The sequence below is a fragment of the Tachyglossus aculeatus genome, chromosome 2 (assembly GCF_015852505.1).
Source record: "Tachyglossus aculeatus isolate mTacAcu1 chromosome 2, mTacAcu1.pri, whole genome shotgun sequence".
NCBI classification, from domain to species: Eukaryota; Metazoa; Chordata; class Mammalia; order Monotremata; family Tachyglossidae; genus Tachyglossus; species Tachyglossus aculeatus.
The window spans coordinates 57895555-57909617 of NC_052067.1; the positions used below are offsets into that span (position 1 = coordinate 57895555).

General features: G+C 50.1%; 1 protein-coding gene and 1 long non-coding RNA gene across 7 annotated transcripts in view; one reads left to right on the forward strand and one right to left on the reverse strand.

The window, feature by feature from the left end:
• Positions 1–481: 481 nt before the first annotated feature.
• LOC119939240 lies at positions 482–11257 on the reverse strand. Its single transcript, XR_005454657.1, has 2 exons — positions 11172–11257; positions 482–757 (listed from the first exon to the last, which is right to left on the reverse strand). It is a non-coding gene; the product is annotated as an uncharacterized LOC119939240 (long non-coding RNA).
• Positions 11085–14063, forward strand: part of QKI (QKI, KH domain containing RNA binding) — a 207416-nt gene continuing 204437 nt past the window's right edge. For 2 of the 6 annotated variants that reach the window (XM_038759100.1, XM_038759128.1), the window contains exon 1: positions 11086–11262. In XM_038759100.1, the coding sequence (XP_038615028.1) occupies positions 11121–11262 (142 nt within the window). In that variant the 5' untranslated portion in view covers positions 11086–11120. Of the gene's footprint in view, positions 11263–14063 lie in introns of all 6 variants that reach the window. The other 4 variants (XM_038759080.1, XM_038759111.1, XM_038759089.1 and 1 more) reach the window with 3 other exon arrangements.

Consider the following 14063-nt stretch of genomic DNA (forward strand, 5'->3'; position numbering starts at 1 on the left):
GCTTACTATGTGCAAAGCACTGTTCTAAGTGCTGAATGGGGAAATTGGGGATTCGCCAAATGGGAAATCGCCAAATGGGGATTAAGATTGCGTGCTCCATGTGGGACAGGGCTTGTGACCAACCTGGTCCCCTTGTATCTACCCCAGTGCTTAGAACAGCGCTTGTGACGTAGTAAGCGCTTAACAAATCCCACAATTATTACTACCATTATTATAAAGGTAACTGCAAAAGGAGAAAGGTAAAAATCCAATCAGCAGGCAACCTTCAAATGGATTTGCTTTAATTTTAAAAATAATTTTAGCACCATTACAGAGACTTTAATTTACAATGTCCAGGTTCCATTTTTTTCATTTTCATATCTTTGAAATCAATCCACGAGGAAAATTAACTCAAATGTATGCATATTGCCTAAAAATAACACGGCAACACCCCCGGGGACACGGGGCTGAAGACTAAATGACTTGAAGCGTGACTCCTAAAGATGATTCAAAAACAATTCTCCATTTTATTCATAGAATCGAGATACACCCTACATGCTTAGAATAAAATCCTCTTTCAGATTCTAAGCTTTCCATGTTCAGAGTTGTACAGAAACTTTCAACAAATGGCTGGCCCATAATTGTTCCAAATCCCTTCCAACAGAACAGGTTCCAAATGTTCGATCCCATACGCAGCTCTGGAGGTTTGAAATTCCTCGTGGGATTTGTCATTCCATATGCGATTCATATCATTTTGGCACCTTTCATTACTTCAGATCTGGATGCCGGGTAGAAAAAAAAAATCGATTCTCTGTACAATTCCACAACCTCCCTCTTCTCTAGACTCTAATAATAATAATAATAATGTTGGTGGCTCAGTGGAAAGAGCCCAGGCTTGGGAGCCAGAGGTCATGGGTTCGAATCCTGGCTCTGCAAATTGTCAGCTGTGTGACTTTGGGCAAGCCACTTAACTTCTCTGGGCCTCAGTTACCTCATCTGTAAAATGGGGATTAAGACTGTGAGCCCCACGTGGGACAACCTGATCACCTTATATCCTCCCCAGCGCTTAGAACAGTGCTTGGCATATAGTAAGCGCTTAACAAATGCCATTATTATTATTATTAGTATTTGTTAAGTGCTTACAATGTGCCAAGCACTGTTCCAAGCACTGGGCGCAGGGGATACAAGGTAATCAAGGTTGTCCCCCGTGGAGCTCACAGTCTTCATCCCCATTTTACACACGAGGGAACTGAGGCACAGAGAAGTGAAGTGACTTGCGCGAAGTCACACAGCTGACAAGCGGCGGAGCCGGGATTAGAACCCATGACCTCTGACTCCAAAGCCTGGGCTCTTGCCACTGGGCCATGCTGCTTCTCTAAACTCATTGTGGGCAGGGATTGTCTCTGTTGCTGTATTGTGCTTTCTAAGTGCTTAGTACAGTGCTCTGCTCGCAGTAAGCGCTCAGTACAAGTGGTTGAATGATCTCCATTTACTACACGGTTTTTGTGTGTACAAATGTGTATATATATATATATATATATAAACCTGTGGCCTCACACGACTGCGAATATAAATGAATATTCGCCCTCTCCAATCAGTCTTTTGCCTAGAAAGGGGGCAAGTGAAGCCCGCACTAATAGTGCTTCTCCCACACAATTAATTCCTGCAAATTCATTTCATCTGCATTTTTTCCCCTCCCCTCTGCGTGCCACAGCTCGGCTTTGGGGAGTGTTTCCTACGGGCAAATCCAGACAAGTCCAGCCGCTCTTTATTTCCTCCCGGGATGTACGTTCATTCATTCATTCATTCAAGCATTCATTCATTTAATCGTGTTTATTAATAATAATGATGGTATTTGTAAGCGCTTACTATGTGCAAAGCACTGTTCTAAGCGCTGGGGAGGTTACAAGGTGATCGGGTTGTCCCACGGGAGGCTCACAGTTTTAATCCCCATTTTACAGATGAGGTAACTGAAGCACAGAGAAGTGAAATGACTTGCCACAGGTCACATAGCTGAGTCGGAATTTGAACCCATGACCTCTGACTCCAAAGCCCGTGCTCTTTCCACTGAGCCACGCTGCTTCGCTGACTGTGTGCAGGGCACTGTACTAAGCGCTGGGGAAGTACAAATCAGCATGCATGCATGTATTCATTCATGCATTCATTCATTTAAGAGAAGCAGCGTGGCTCAGTGGAAAGAGCCCGGGCTTTGGAGTCAGAGGTCATGGGTTCAAATCCCAGCTCTGCCAATTGTCAGCTGTGTGACTTTGGGCAAGTTACTTCACTTTGCTGTGCCTCAGTTCCCTCATCTGTAAAATCGGGATTAATTAATAATAATAATAATAATGATGGTATTTATTAAGCACTTACTATGTGCAAAGCACTGTTCTAACCACTGGGGAGATTACAAAGTGATCAGGTTGTCCTACGGGGGGCTCACAGTATTATAGAGAAGCAGGGTGACTCAATGGAAAGAGCCCGGGCTTTGGAGTCAGAGGTCATGGGTTCAAACCCCGGCTCCGCCAATTGTCAGCTGTGTGACTTTGGGCAAGTCACTTCACTTCTCTGTGCCTCAGTTACCCCATCTGTAAAATGGGAATTCATTCAATCGTATTTACTGAGCGCTTACTGTGTACAGAGCACTGTACTAAGTGCTTGGGAAGTCCAAGTTGGCAACATATAGAGACGGTCCCTACCCAACAGCGGGCTCACAGTCTAGAAGGGGGAGACAGACAACAAAACAAAACATATTAACAAAATAAAATAAATAGAATAAATATGTACAAATAAAATAGAGTAATAAATACGTACAAACATACAGGTGCTGTGGGGTGGGGAAGGAGGTAAGGCAGGGGGGTGGGGAGGGGGAGGAGGGGGGAGAGGAAGGGGAGAAGCAGTGTGGCTCAGTGGAAAGAGCACGGGCTTTGGAGTCAGAGGTCATGTGTTCGAATCCCGGCTCCCCCACGTGTCTGCTTTGTGACCTTGGGCAAGTCACTTCACTTCTCTGAGCCTCAGTTACCTCATCTGGAAAATGGGGATTAAGACTGTGAGCCCCACGTGGGGCAACTTGATCACCCTGTATCCCCCCCAGCGCTTAGAACAGTGCTTTGTACATAGTAAGTGCTTAACAAATGCCATTATTATTATTATTATTATTATTAAGGGGATTAAGACTGTGAGCCCCCCGTGGGACAACCTGATCACCTTGTATCCCCCCAGCGCTTAGAACAGCGCTTTGCCTTCATTCATTCATTCAATCGTATTTATTGAGCGCTTACTGTGTGCAGAGCACTGTACTAAGCGCTTGGGAAGTCCAAGTTGGCAACATATAGAGACGGTCCCGACCCAACAGCGGGCTCACAGTCTAGAAGAACATTGCACAGAGTAAGCGCTTAGCAAATGCCCTTATTATCATTATTATTAGTATTAGCTGGAGGCTGCATACTGTGTGCAGAGCACTGTACTAAGCGCTTGGGAAGTACAAGTTGGTAACATATTCATTCATTCATTCATTCTATCGTATTTATTAAGTGCCTACTGTGTGCAGAGCACTGTACTAAGCGGTTGGGAAGTCCAAGTTGGCAACATATAGAGACGGTCCCGACCCAACAGCGGGCTCACAGTCTAGAATAACATTGCACAGAGTAAGCGCTTAGCAAATGCCATTATTATCATTTTTATTAGTATTATTAACTGGAGGCTGCATGCGATGCGACTCTACTACAGGACCCTTGCCCCCGCATCTTCCTCTCCTCCGGTTGCCAAGGTTACCGGACCGCCGCGAGGTCCCCCCGCGCCAACCGCCACCGGCCAATCGGATTACGGCGTCTGCGCCGGCGCAGTCGCGTCCGCTCCCCCCTCCCTCCCAGCCCCGCCCGGCTTCCTCGGGCGCCGCCTGGCCCGGTAGTACGCAGGCGCACTACGAGCCCGATCACGTGGCCCGCCCCCGTCGGGGTTTCTGGTGGAATTTTTCGAGACGCGTGAAAGCCGGGAGGCCGTTGGGCGCGCGCCCTCGCGCAGGCGCAGAGCGGGTGGGGCGGGGACGCCGGCGCCACGGGGGCCGTTGGAAATTCCTCCGTCCGCGAGCGCGCGCGCATGCGCGCGACTCCGAACCCTGACGCGGCTCCGGCCGTTCCTTCCCGGGGGGGGGGGGGCGCTTCGTACAGTGTCGGGGCGCTTAACAAGTAGCCTAAGAATGAGACACGCGCCCCATAGGGATTAGGGCGGGGGCGGCGCGCGCCCCTCGCTTCCTCCACCCCCCCCACCGGGGGAGGGCGTGGCTTAGGGCTGGGGGGCGGGGCCTGATTGGGAGCGCTCAGTCCAGTGCCCTGCACCCAGTAAGCGCTCAATAAATACAATTGAGTGAATGAGCGCGGCGGCCTCATTCGTCCTCCTTCCTACTGAGAGCTCACCTCCTCCAGGAGGCCTTCCCTGACTGAGCCCCCTCCTTCCTCTCCCCCTCCCCATTCATTCCTTCAATCGTATTTATTGAGCGCTTACTGGGTGCAGAGCACTGTACTAAGCGCTTGGGGAGTACAAGTTGGCAATATTCATTCATTCAATCGTATTTATTGAGTGCTTACGGGGTGCAGAGCACTATACTACGCGCTTGGGGAGTACAAGTTGGCAACATATTCATTCATTCAGTCGTATTTATTGAGCGCTTACTGGGTGCAGAGCACTGTACTAAGCGCTTGGGAAGTACAAGTTGGCAACATATTCATTCCTTCAATTATATTTATTGAGCGCTTACTGGGTGCAGAGCACTGTACTAAGCGCTTGGGAAGTACAAGTTGTCAACATATTCAATCGTATTTATTGAGCGCTTACTGTGTGCAGAGCACTGTACTAAGCACTTGGGAAGTACATTGTCAACTTATTCAATTGTATTTATTGAGCACATACTGTGTGCAGAGCACTGTACTAAGCACTTGGGAAGTACAAGTTGGCAACATATTCATTCATTCAATCGTATTTATTGAGCACTTACTGGGTGCAGAGCACTGTACTAAGCGCTTGGGAAGTACAAGTTGGCAACATATTCATTCATTCAATTGTATTTATTGAGCACTTACTGTGTGCAGAGCACTGTACTAAGCGCTTGGGAAGTACAAGTTGGCAACATATTCATTCATTCAATCGTATTTATTGAGCACTTTCTGTTTGCAGAGCAGTGTACTAAGCGCCTGGGAAGTACAAGTTGGCAACATATAGAGACAGTCCCTAACCAACGGCAGGCTTACAGTCTAGAAGATCCCCCGCGCCCTACCTCCTTCTCCTCCCCGCAGCACCTGTATCCATGTTTGTACAGATTTATTACTCTATTTATTTTACTTGTACCTATTGACTATTCTATTTATTTTATTTTGTTAATACGTGTTGTTTTGTTGTCTGTCTCCCCCTTCTAGACTGTAAGCGCTCAATGAATACGATTGTATGAATGAACTTGCACTTTCCAAGCGCTTAGTCCAGTGCTCTGCGCACAGTAAGCGCTCAATAAATACGATTGAATGAATGAACTTGTACTTCCCAAGCGCTTAGTCCAGTGCTCTGCGCACAGTAAGTGCTCAGTAAAGACGATTGAATGAATGAACTTGTACTTCCCAAGCGCTCAGTCCAGTGCTCTGCGCACAGTAAGCGCTCAATAAATACGATTGAATGAATAAATGAACCTGTACTTCCCAAGCGCTTAGTCCAGTGCTCTGCGCATAGTAAGCGCTCAATAAATACGATTGAATGAATGAACTTGTGCCTCCCAAGCGCTTAGTCCAGTGCTCTGCGCACAGTAAGCGCTCAATAAATACGATTGAATGAATGAATGAACCTGTACTTCCCAAGCACTTAGTCCAGTGCTCTGCGCACAGTAAGCGCTCAATAAATACGATTGAATGAATGAACTTGTACTTCCCAAGTGCTTAGTCCAGTGCTCTGCACACAGTAAGCGCTCAATGAATACGATTGAATGAATGAATGAATGAACTTGTACTTCCCAAGCGCTTAGTCCAGTGCTCTGAGCCTAGTAAGTGCTCAATGAATACGATTGAATGAATGAATGAACTTGTGCTTCCCAAGCGCTTAGTCCAGTGCTCTGTGCACAGTAAGCGCTCAATGAATACGATTGAATGAATGAATGAACTTGTACTTCCCAAGCGCTTAGTCCAGTGCTCTGCGCGCAGTAAGCGCTCAATAAATACGACTGAATGAATGAACTTGTACTTCCCAAGCGCTTAGGCGCACGGTAAGCGCTCAATAAATACGATTGAATGAAGGAATGAACTTGCACTTCCCAAGCGCTTAGTCCAGTGCTCTGCGCACAAGAAGCGCTCAATACATACGATTGAATTCGTTCCCCACTGGAGGAGGGCGTGGCCTGGGGGGAGGGGGCGTGGCTTCGGGTGGGGGCGTGGCCCGGCCGGGAGCGCGCACGCCGTCTCCTACACCCCCGGAGGCGTGGCTTGCCGTGGGGGCGTGGCCCGGTCGGGAGCGCGCAGTCTCGTACACCGGGGGCGTGGCCCGGTCGGGAGCGCGCACGCCGCCTCCTACACCCCGGGGGCGTGGCTTGTCGTAGGGGGCGTGGCCCGGTCGGGAGCGCGTCCCGGTCGGGAGCGCGCACGCCGTCTCCTACGCCTGGGGGCGTAGCCCTGTCGGGAGCGCGCACGCCGTCTCCTACCCCCCCAGGGGCGTGGCTTGTCGTAGGGGGCGTGGCCCGGTCGGGAGCGCGGCGGCCTCGTTCAAGCAATCAGTCAATCGTATTTATTGAGCGCTTACTGTGTGCAGAGCACTGTACTAAGCGCTTGGGAAGTCCAAGTTGGCAACATATAGAGACGGTCCCTACCCAACAGTGGGCTCACAGTCTACCCCCCAGGGGGCGTGGCTTGGGGCTGGGGGGCGGGGCCTGGGCGGGAGCGCTCAGTCCAGTGCTCTGTACCCAGTAAGCGCTCAATAAATACGATTGAATGAATGCGCGCGGCGGCCTCGTGCGTCCCCTCCGGGGGGAGGGGGCGTGCTTTGGGCGGGGGGCACGGCCTCGCTGGGAATTATTTATTTACTTATTTATTTTACTTGTACATATCTATTCTATTCATTTTATTTTGTTCACATGTTTTGTTTTGTCGTCTGTCTCCCCCTTCTAGGCCGTGAGCCCACTGTCCGGTAGGGACCGTCTCTCGACATTGCCAGCTTGTACTTCCCAAGCGCTCAGTACAGTGCTCTGCACACGGCAGGCGCTCAATAAATAATAATAATAATGGCATTTATTAAGCGCTTACTACGTGCAAAGCACTTTTCTAAGCGCTGGGGAGGTTACAAGGTGGTCGGGTTGTCCCACGGGGGGGCTCACAGTTTTAATCCCCATTTTACAGATGAGGTAACTGAGGCACAGAGAAGTGAAGTGACTTGCCCAAAGTCACACAGCTGACAATTGGCAGAGCTGGGATTTGAACCCATGACCTCTGACTCCAAAGCCCGGGCTCTTTCCACTGAGCCACACTGCTTAAATACGATTGATTGATTGATTGATTGTTTTGTTGTTGTCTGTCTCTCCCTTCTAGGCTGTGAGCCCGCTGTCGGGTAGGGACCGTCTCTCTACGTTGCCAGCTTGTACTTCCCAAGCGCTCAGTACAGCGCTCTGCACACGGCAGGCGCTCAATAAATATGATTGATTGACCTGTATATATGTATATATGTTTGTACATATTTATTACTCTTTTTGTTTTACTTATACCTATCTTTTCTATTTATTTTATTTTGTTACTATGTTTGGTTTTGTTGTCTGTCTCCCCCTTCTAGACTGTGAGCCCGCTGTTGGGTAGGGACTGTCTCTATATGTTGCCGACTTGTACTTCCCAAGCGCTCAGTACAGCGCTCTGCACACAGTAAGCGCTCAATAAATACGCTTGATTGATTGATTGATTACTCTATTGATTCCTTTTACTTGTACATATCTATTCTCTTTGTTTTATTTTGTTCCTATGTTCGGTTTTGTTCTGCCTCCCCCTTCTAGGCTTTGGGCCCGCTGTCGGGTAGGGAACGTTTCTCTAAGTGCTCAGTACAGCGCTCTGTACACGGTAAGCGCTCAATAAATATGCTTGATTGATTACTCTATTGATTCGTTTTACTTGCACATATCTATTCTCTTTGTTTTATTTTGTTCCTATGTTCGGTTTTGTTCTCTGTCTCCCCCTTCTAGGCTGTGAGCCCGCGGTCGGGTAGGGACCGTTTCTCTAAGCGCTCAGTACAGCACTCTGCACACAGTAAGCGCTCCATAAATACACTTGATTGATTACTCCATTGATTCATTTCACTTGTACATATCTCTTCTCTTTGTTTTATTTTGTTCCTATGTTCGGTTTTGTTCTCTGTCTCCCCCTTCTAGGCTGTGAGCCCGTGGTTGGGTAGGGACCGGGTAGGGTAGGGACCGGGTAGGCACCGTCTCTCTAATCAATCAATCAATCAATCGTATTTATTGAGCGCTTACTATGTGCAGAGCACTGTACTAAGCGCTTGGGAAGTACAAATTGGCAACATGTAGAGACGGTCCCTACCCAACAGTGGGCTCACAGTCTAAAAGGGGGAGACAGAGAACAAAACCAAACATACTAACAAAATAAAATAAATAGAATAGATATGTACAAGTAAAATAAATAAATAGAGTAATAAATATGTACAAACATATATACATATATACAGGTGCTGTGGGGAAGGGAAGGAGGTAAGATGGGGGGGATGGAGAGGGGGACGAGGGGGAGAGGAAGGAAGGGGCTCACTGTGGGAAGGCCTCCTGGAGGAGGTGAGCTCTCAGTAGGGCCTTGAAGGGAGGAAGAGAGCTAGCCTGGTGGATGGGCAGAGGGAGCCTGCTGTTACCTGTATATATGTATATATGTTTGTACATATTTATTACTCTATTTATTTATTCATTGTACTTGTACATATCTATTCTATTTATTTTATTTTGTTAGTATGTTTGGTTTTGTTCTCTGTCTACCCCTTTTAGACTGTGAGCCCACTGTAGGGTAGGGACTGTCTCTATATGTTGCCAACTTGTACTTCCCAAGCGCTCAGTATAGCACTGTGCACACAGTAAGCGCTCAATAAATATGCTTGATTGATTGATTGATTACTCTATTTGACTTGTACATATCTATTCTATTTGTTTTATTTTGTTAATATGTTTCGTTTTCTGTCTCCCCCTTCTAGGCTGTGAGCCCGCGGTCAGGTAGGGACCGTTTCTCTAAGCGCTCAGTACAGCGCTCTGCACACAGTAAGCGCTCAATAAATACGCTTGATTGATTACTCTATTGATTCATTTCACTTGTACATATCTCTTCTCTTTGTTTTATTTTGTTCCTATGTTCGGTTTTGTTCTCTGTCTCCCCCTTCTTGGCTGGGAGCCTGCGGTCGGGTAGGGACCGGGTAGGGTAGGGACCGGGTAGGCACCGTCTCTCTAATCAATCAATCAATCAATCGTATTTATTGAGCGCTTACTATGTGGAGAGCACTGTATTAAGCACTTGGGAAGTACAAACTGGCAACATATAGAGACAGTCCCTACCCAACAGTGGGCTCACATCATCATCATCATCAATCGTATTTACTGAGCGCTTACTAGGTGCAGAGCACTGTACTAAGCGCTTGGGAAGTACAAACTGGCAACATATAGAGACAGTCCCTACCCAACAGTGGGCTCACATCATCATCATCATCAATCGTATTTACTGAGCGCTTACTAGGTGCAGAGCACTGTACTAAGCGCTTGGGAAGTACAAATTGGCAACATAGAGAGACAGTTCCTACCCAACAGTGGGCTCACAGTCTAAAAGGGGGAGACAGAGAACAAAACCAAACATACTAACACAATAAAATAAATAGAATAGATATGTACAAGTAAAATAAATAGAGTAATAAATCATCATCATCATCAATCGTATTTATTGAGCGCTTACTATGTGCAGAGCACTGTACTAAGCGCTTGGGAAGTACAAATTGGCAACATATAGAGACAGTTCCTACCCAACAGTGGGCTCACAGTCTAAAAGGGGGAGACAGAGAACAAAACCAAACATACTAACACAATAAAATAAATAGAATAGATATGTACAAGTAAAATAAATAAATAGAGTAATAAATCATCATCATCATCAATCGTATTTATTGAGCACTGTACTAAGCGCTTGGGAAGTACAAATTGGCAACATATAGAGACAGTCCCTACCCAACAGTGGGCTCACAGTCTAAAAGGGGGAGACAGACAACAAAACCAAACATACTAACAAAATAAAATAAATAGAATAGACATGTACAAAATAAACAGAGTAATAAATATTTACAAATATATATACAGGTGCTGTGGGGAAGGGAAGGAGGTAAGACGGGGGGGGATGGAGAGGGGGACGAGGGGGAGAGGAAGGTGCACACAGTAAGCGTTCAATAAATTTGATTGATTGATTATTGATTCATTTTACTTGTACATATCTCTTCTCTTTGTTTTATTTTGTTCCCGCGTTCGATTTGGTTCTCTGCCTCCCCGTTCTAGGCTGGGAGCCCGCGGTCGGGGAGGGAAGGGACCGGGTAGGCAGCGTCTCCCCGAGCGCCCGGCGCCCGGCGGGCGCTCAATAAATGCGACCGGTTGATCGGGGGCGTCTCCCACACTCCCGGGCGGGGGGCGTGGCCTTGCGGGGAGCGCCCCTCCTTCTCCGGCGGCGCGCGCTCCCGTCCGCCCCTCCCCCGTCCCCTCCCTCCCTCGCGTCCCCTCCGGCGGCCGCCGCCGCCCGGACTGGAGCGAAGTGCACAGCCGAGCGGGAGCGGCGGCGGCGGCGGCGGCGGCGGCGGAAGAAGAAGAAGGAGGAGGAGGAGGAGGGGAGCGGCGGCGGCGGTAGCAGCAGCAGCAGCAGCCCACGAGCCCGGACGGCGGCAAGAGGGGAGCGCGGCGCGGGATCCCGAGCGGCGGCGGGGGGCGCGCGGGAACCGCCGCCGCCGCCCTCCTCCTGCTCCTCCTGCACCTCCTGCCCCCGCTGCCGCTGCTGGTGATAGTCGTCGTCGTCCTCCTCCCGCCGCCGCCGCCGCCCCGGGCCCGCTGCCCCCCGGCCCCCCCCCCCCCCCCCCCCACGGCGGCGCCGGGCGGTGCGAGCCGCGGGGCTTGGACCATGGTCGGGGAAATGGAAGCGAAGGAGAAGCCCAAGCCCACCCCCGATTACCTGATGCAGCTGATGAACGACAAGAAGCTGATGAGCAGCCTGCCCAACTTCTGCGGGATCTTCAACCACCTCGAGCGCCTGCTCGACGAAGGTAGCCCGTCCTCCCCCCGAGGGAGGGCCCGGGCGGCGCGGGGCCTGCGGCCGGAGGGGGACCGGGACGCGCGCGCGGGGCTCCTGTCTGCGAGACTGGGAGCCCCCCCCCGGTGGGTCGGGACCGGCTCTAGATGCTGCCAACTTGGACTTCCCAAGCGCTTAGTACAGTGCTCTGCACACAGTAAGCGCTCAATAAATACGATTGGACCATCCGGGCCCCAACCCGGGCTCTGTTAATATGTGTTGTGGTCTGTCTGCCCCTTCTAGAGTGGGAGCCCACTGTTGGGTCGGGACCGACTCTAGATGTTGCCAACTTGGACTTCCCAAGCGCCTAGTACAGTGCTCTGCACACAGTAAGCGCTCAGTAAATACGACTGGACGATCCGGGCCCCAACCCGGGCTCTAGTTAATATGTTTTCTTCTCTGTCTCCCCCTTCTAGACTGGGAGCCCACTGGTGGGTAGGGACCGTCTCTATATGTTGCCGACTTGGACTTCCCAAGCGCCTAGTACAGTGCTCTGCACACAGTAAGCGCTCTGATTGATTGGACGATCCGGGCCCCAACCCGGGCTCTGTTAATATGTTTTGTCGTCTGTCTCCCCCTTCTAGACTGGGAGCCCACTGGTGGGTAGGGGCCGTCTCTATATGTTGCCAACTTGGACTTCCCAAGCGCCTAGTACAGTGCTCTGCACACAGTAAGCGCTCTGATTGATTGGACGATCCGGGCCCCAACCCGGGCTCTGTTAATATGTGTTGTCGTCTGTCTCCCCCTTCTAGACTGGGAGCCCACTGGTGGGTAGGGACCGTCTCTATATGTTGCCGACTTGGACTTCCCAAGCGCCTAGTACAGTGCTCTGCACACAGTAAGCGCTCTGATTGATTGGACGATCCGGGCCCCAACCCGGGCTGTGTTAATATGTTTTGTCGTCTGTCTCCCCCTTCTAGACTGGGAGCCCGCTGTTGGGTAGGGACCGTCTCTATATGTTGCCAACTTGGACTTCCCAAGCGCTTAGTACAGTGCTCTGCACAAAGTAAGCGCTCAGTAAATACGATTGGTTGATTGGACGATCCGGGCCCCAACCCGGGCTCTGTTAATATGTTTTGTCGTCTGCCCCCCCACTTCTAGACTGGGAGCCCACTGTTGGGTAGGGACCGTCTCTATATGTTGCCGACTTGGACTTCCCAAGCGCTTAGTACAGTGCTCTACACACAGTAATCGCTCAATAAATACGATTGATTGATTGATTACTCCCCCCCCCCCAAAAGCGCTTTCAACTTCTATTGTCTGATCCCCCCACAGCCCCCGCCAGGGATCCGATCCCTCCCCCATCTTTCCCCCTTCCAAAAAAAAGCACCCCCATAAAGCTCCCCGATTAGGGGAGGGTCTGCCGATAGTGGGATCGGGGGCCTTTTTTTAAAAAAAAGAAAATCGTATTTTTTGGCTGGGCCTTTCCTCTTTTAAAAGAGGCGGAGGGGTTCTAGTTGAGCCCCAGCTGAAGGCAAAAATGATTCATTTCTCCCCCCACCCCCACCCCCAAAGCGTTTTCTTTCTTTAAAAAAAAATCCTCGGTTTAGGGAAACGAAAACTTAGGGAATTGAACTTCGCTTTTTTCTCTTTGTGTGTGGTTTTTTTTCTGTATTTGAAATGGTTTCGGGGAGGGCGACGTGACCGGAGGCCTTCCTCCTCCGTGAAATAACTTTTATTTTTGTGTGTGTGTGTGTGTCGAGTGGGATGGCCGAGTGAGAAAAGCAGATTTTAGGGCACGGTTAGGAATGGGGAGAGAAAGCGGGCCTCTAGGCGGGAGAGGAGGGAAAAATAAAGGAGCTTTTTGGGGAGGGGGGGGGGAAGGGCTGGGATTCGATCCACCGCTGGGATCCAAATTCCTTGAAGAAGTCTGGTTTTGGTCCCGTGGCCCGGGCTGCCGAGCCCCGCCGGATTTCCGTGGATATTTTCGATTCCAAAAAGAAGAAAAGAGAAAGACCTCCCCAGTGGGTTTGGCACATAGAGAGAGCCACGAGCCAGCGAGCCACCGGGGCAACATGGACAACGGTTCCCCGCGGAGGGCCCATCCAGAGGCCCGAAAATGGACTCTCCTCCCCGAGGCAGAGAGTGGATTCCTTTTTCGCCTTTGTTTTTTTCAAGTGTCCTTAAAATTACACGCTCGGGAAAAAAACAAAAAACAACCGGACACCGGGGGAGAGGGAAGCACAAGGAATCGGAGCCGAAGTGGCCGGGAGAAGCTCTTTGACCAAGCCTGGGCATTTTTTTGGGGGGTGGTGGGGAGTCATCTCATCCCCAGCCGCTTCATCTTGAAAGCCCTGGCGATTTGCTAAAATGGCTGGTGAAAATGGGGAGGGGGGGGGCTGTTTTTCCTCCCCCCAGCCCGAATTAAGACCCCCTTTCCTCGCGGATTCCAACCCGTCCCAGGAAAAGTTCCGCCGCCCCTGGAAGCGTTTTGCCTCTTTCCTGTTTGTGTTGGCGTTCGGGTGGAAGGATGGTGGAGGCTGAAAACTTTGTGGAATGTCCCCCTCCCCCCCCCCCAAAAAAAAAACTGTTGGAGGAACTCTTCCATGGAGTGTTTTCCAAGCTTCCAAATTTTCCACTAAGGGGCGCTAGGGAATTTTTTTTTTTTCCATGAAACTGGCTGGGTGGGTGGATCTCTCCATGAATTTCTTTTGTCCTAAATGAAGGGCCCAATTGCGAGCCGCAGATGCGTCGCCTTGGGACGCGCACCCGGGGGAGGGTTTTCGTGGCTCGGCCTACCCCGAAAAGCCTGGTTTTTAGCAGCTCCTCGTCTGG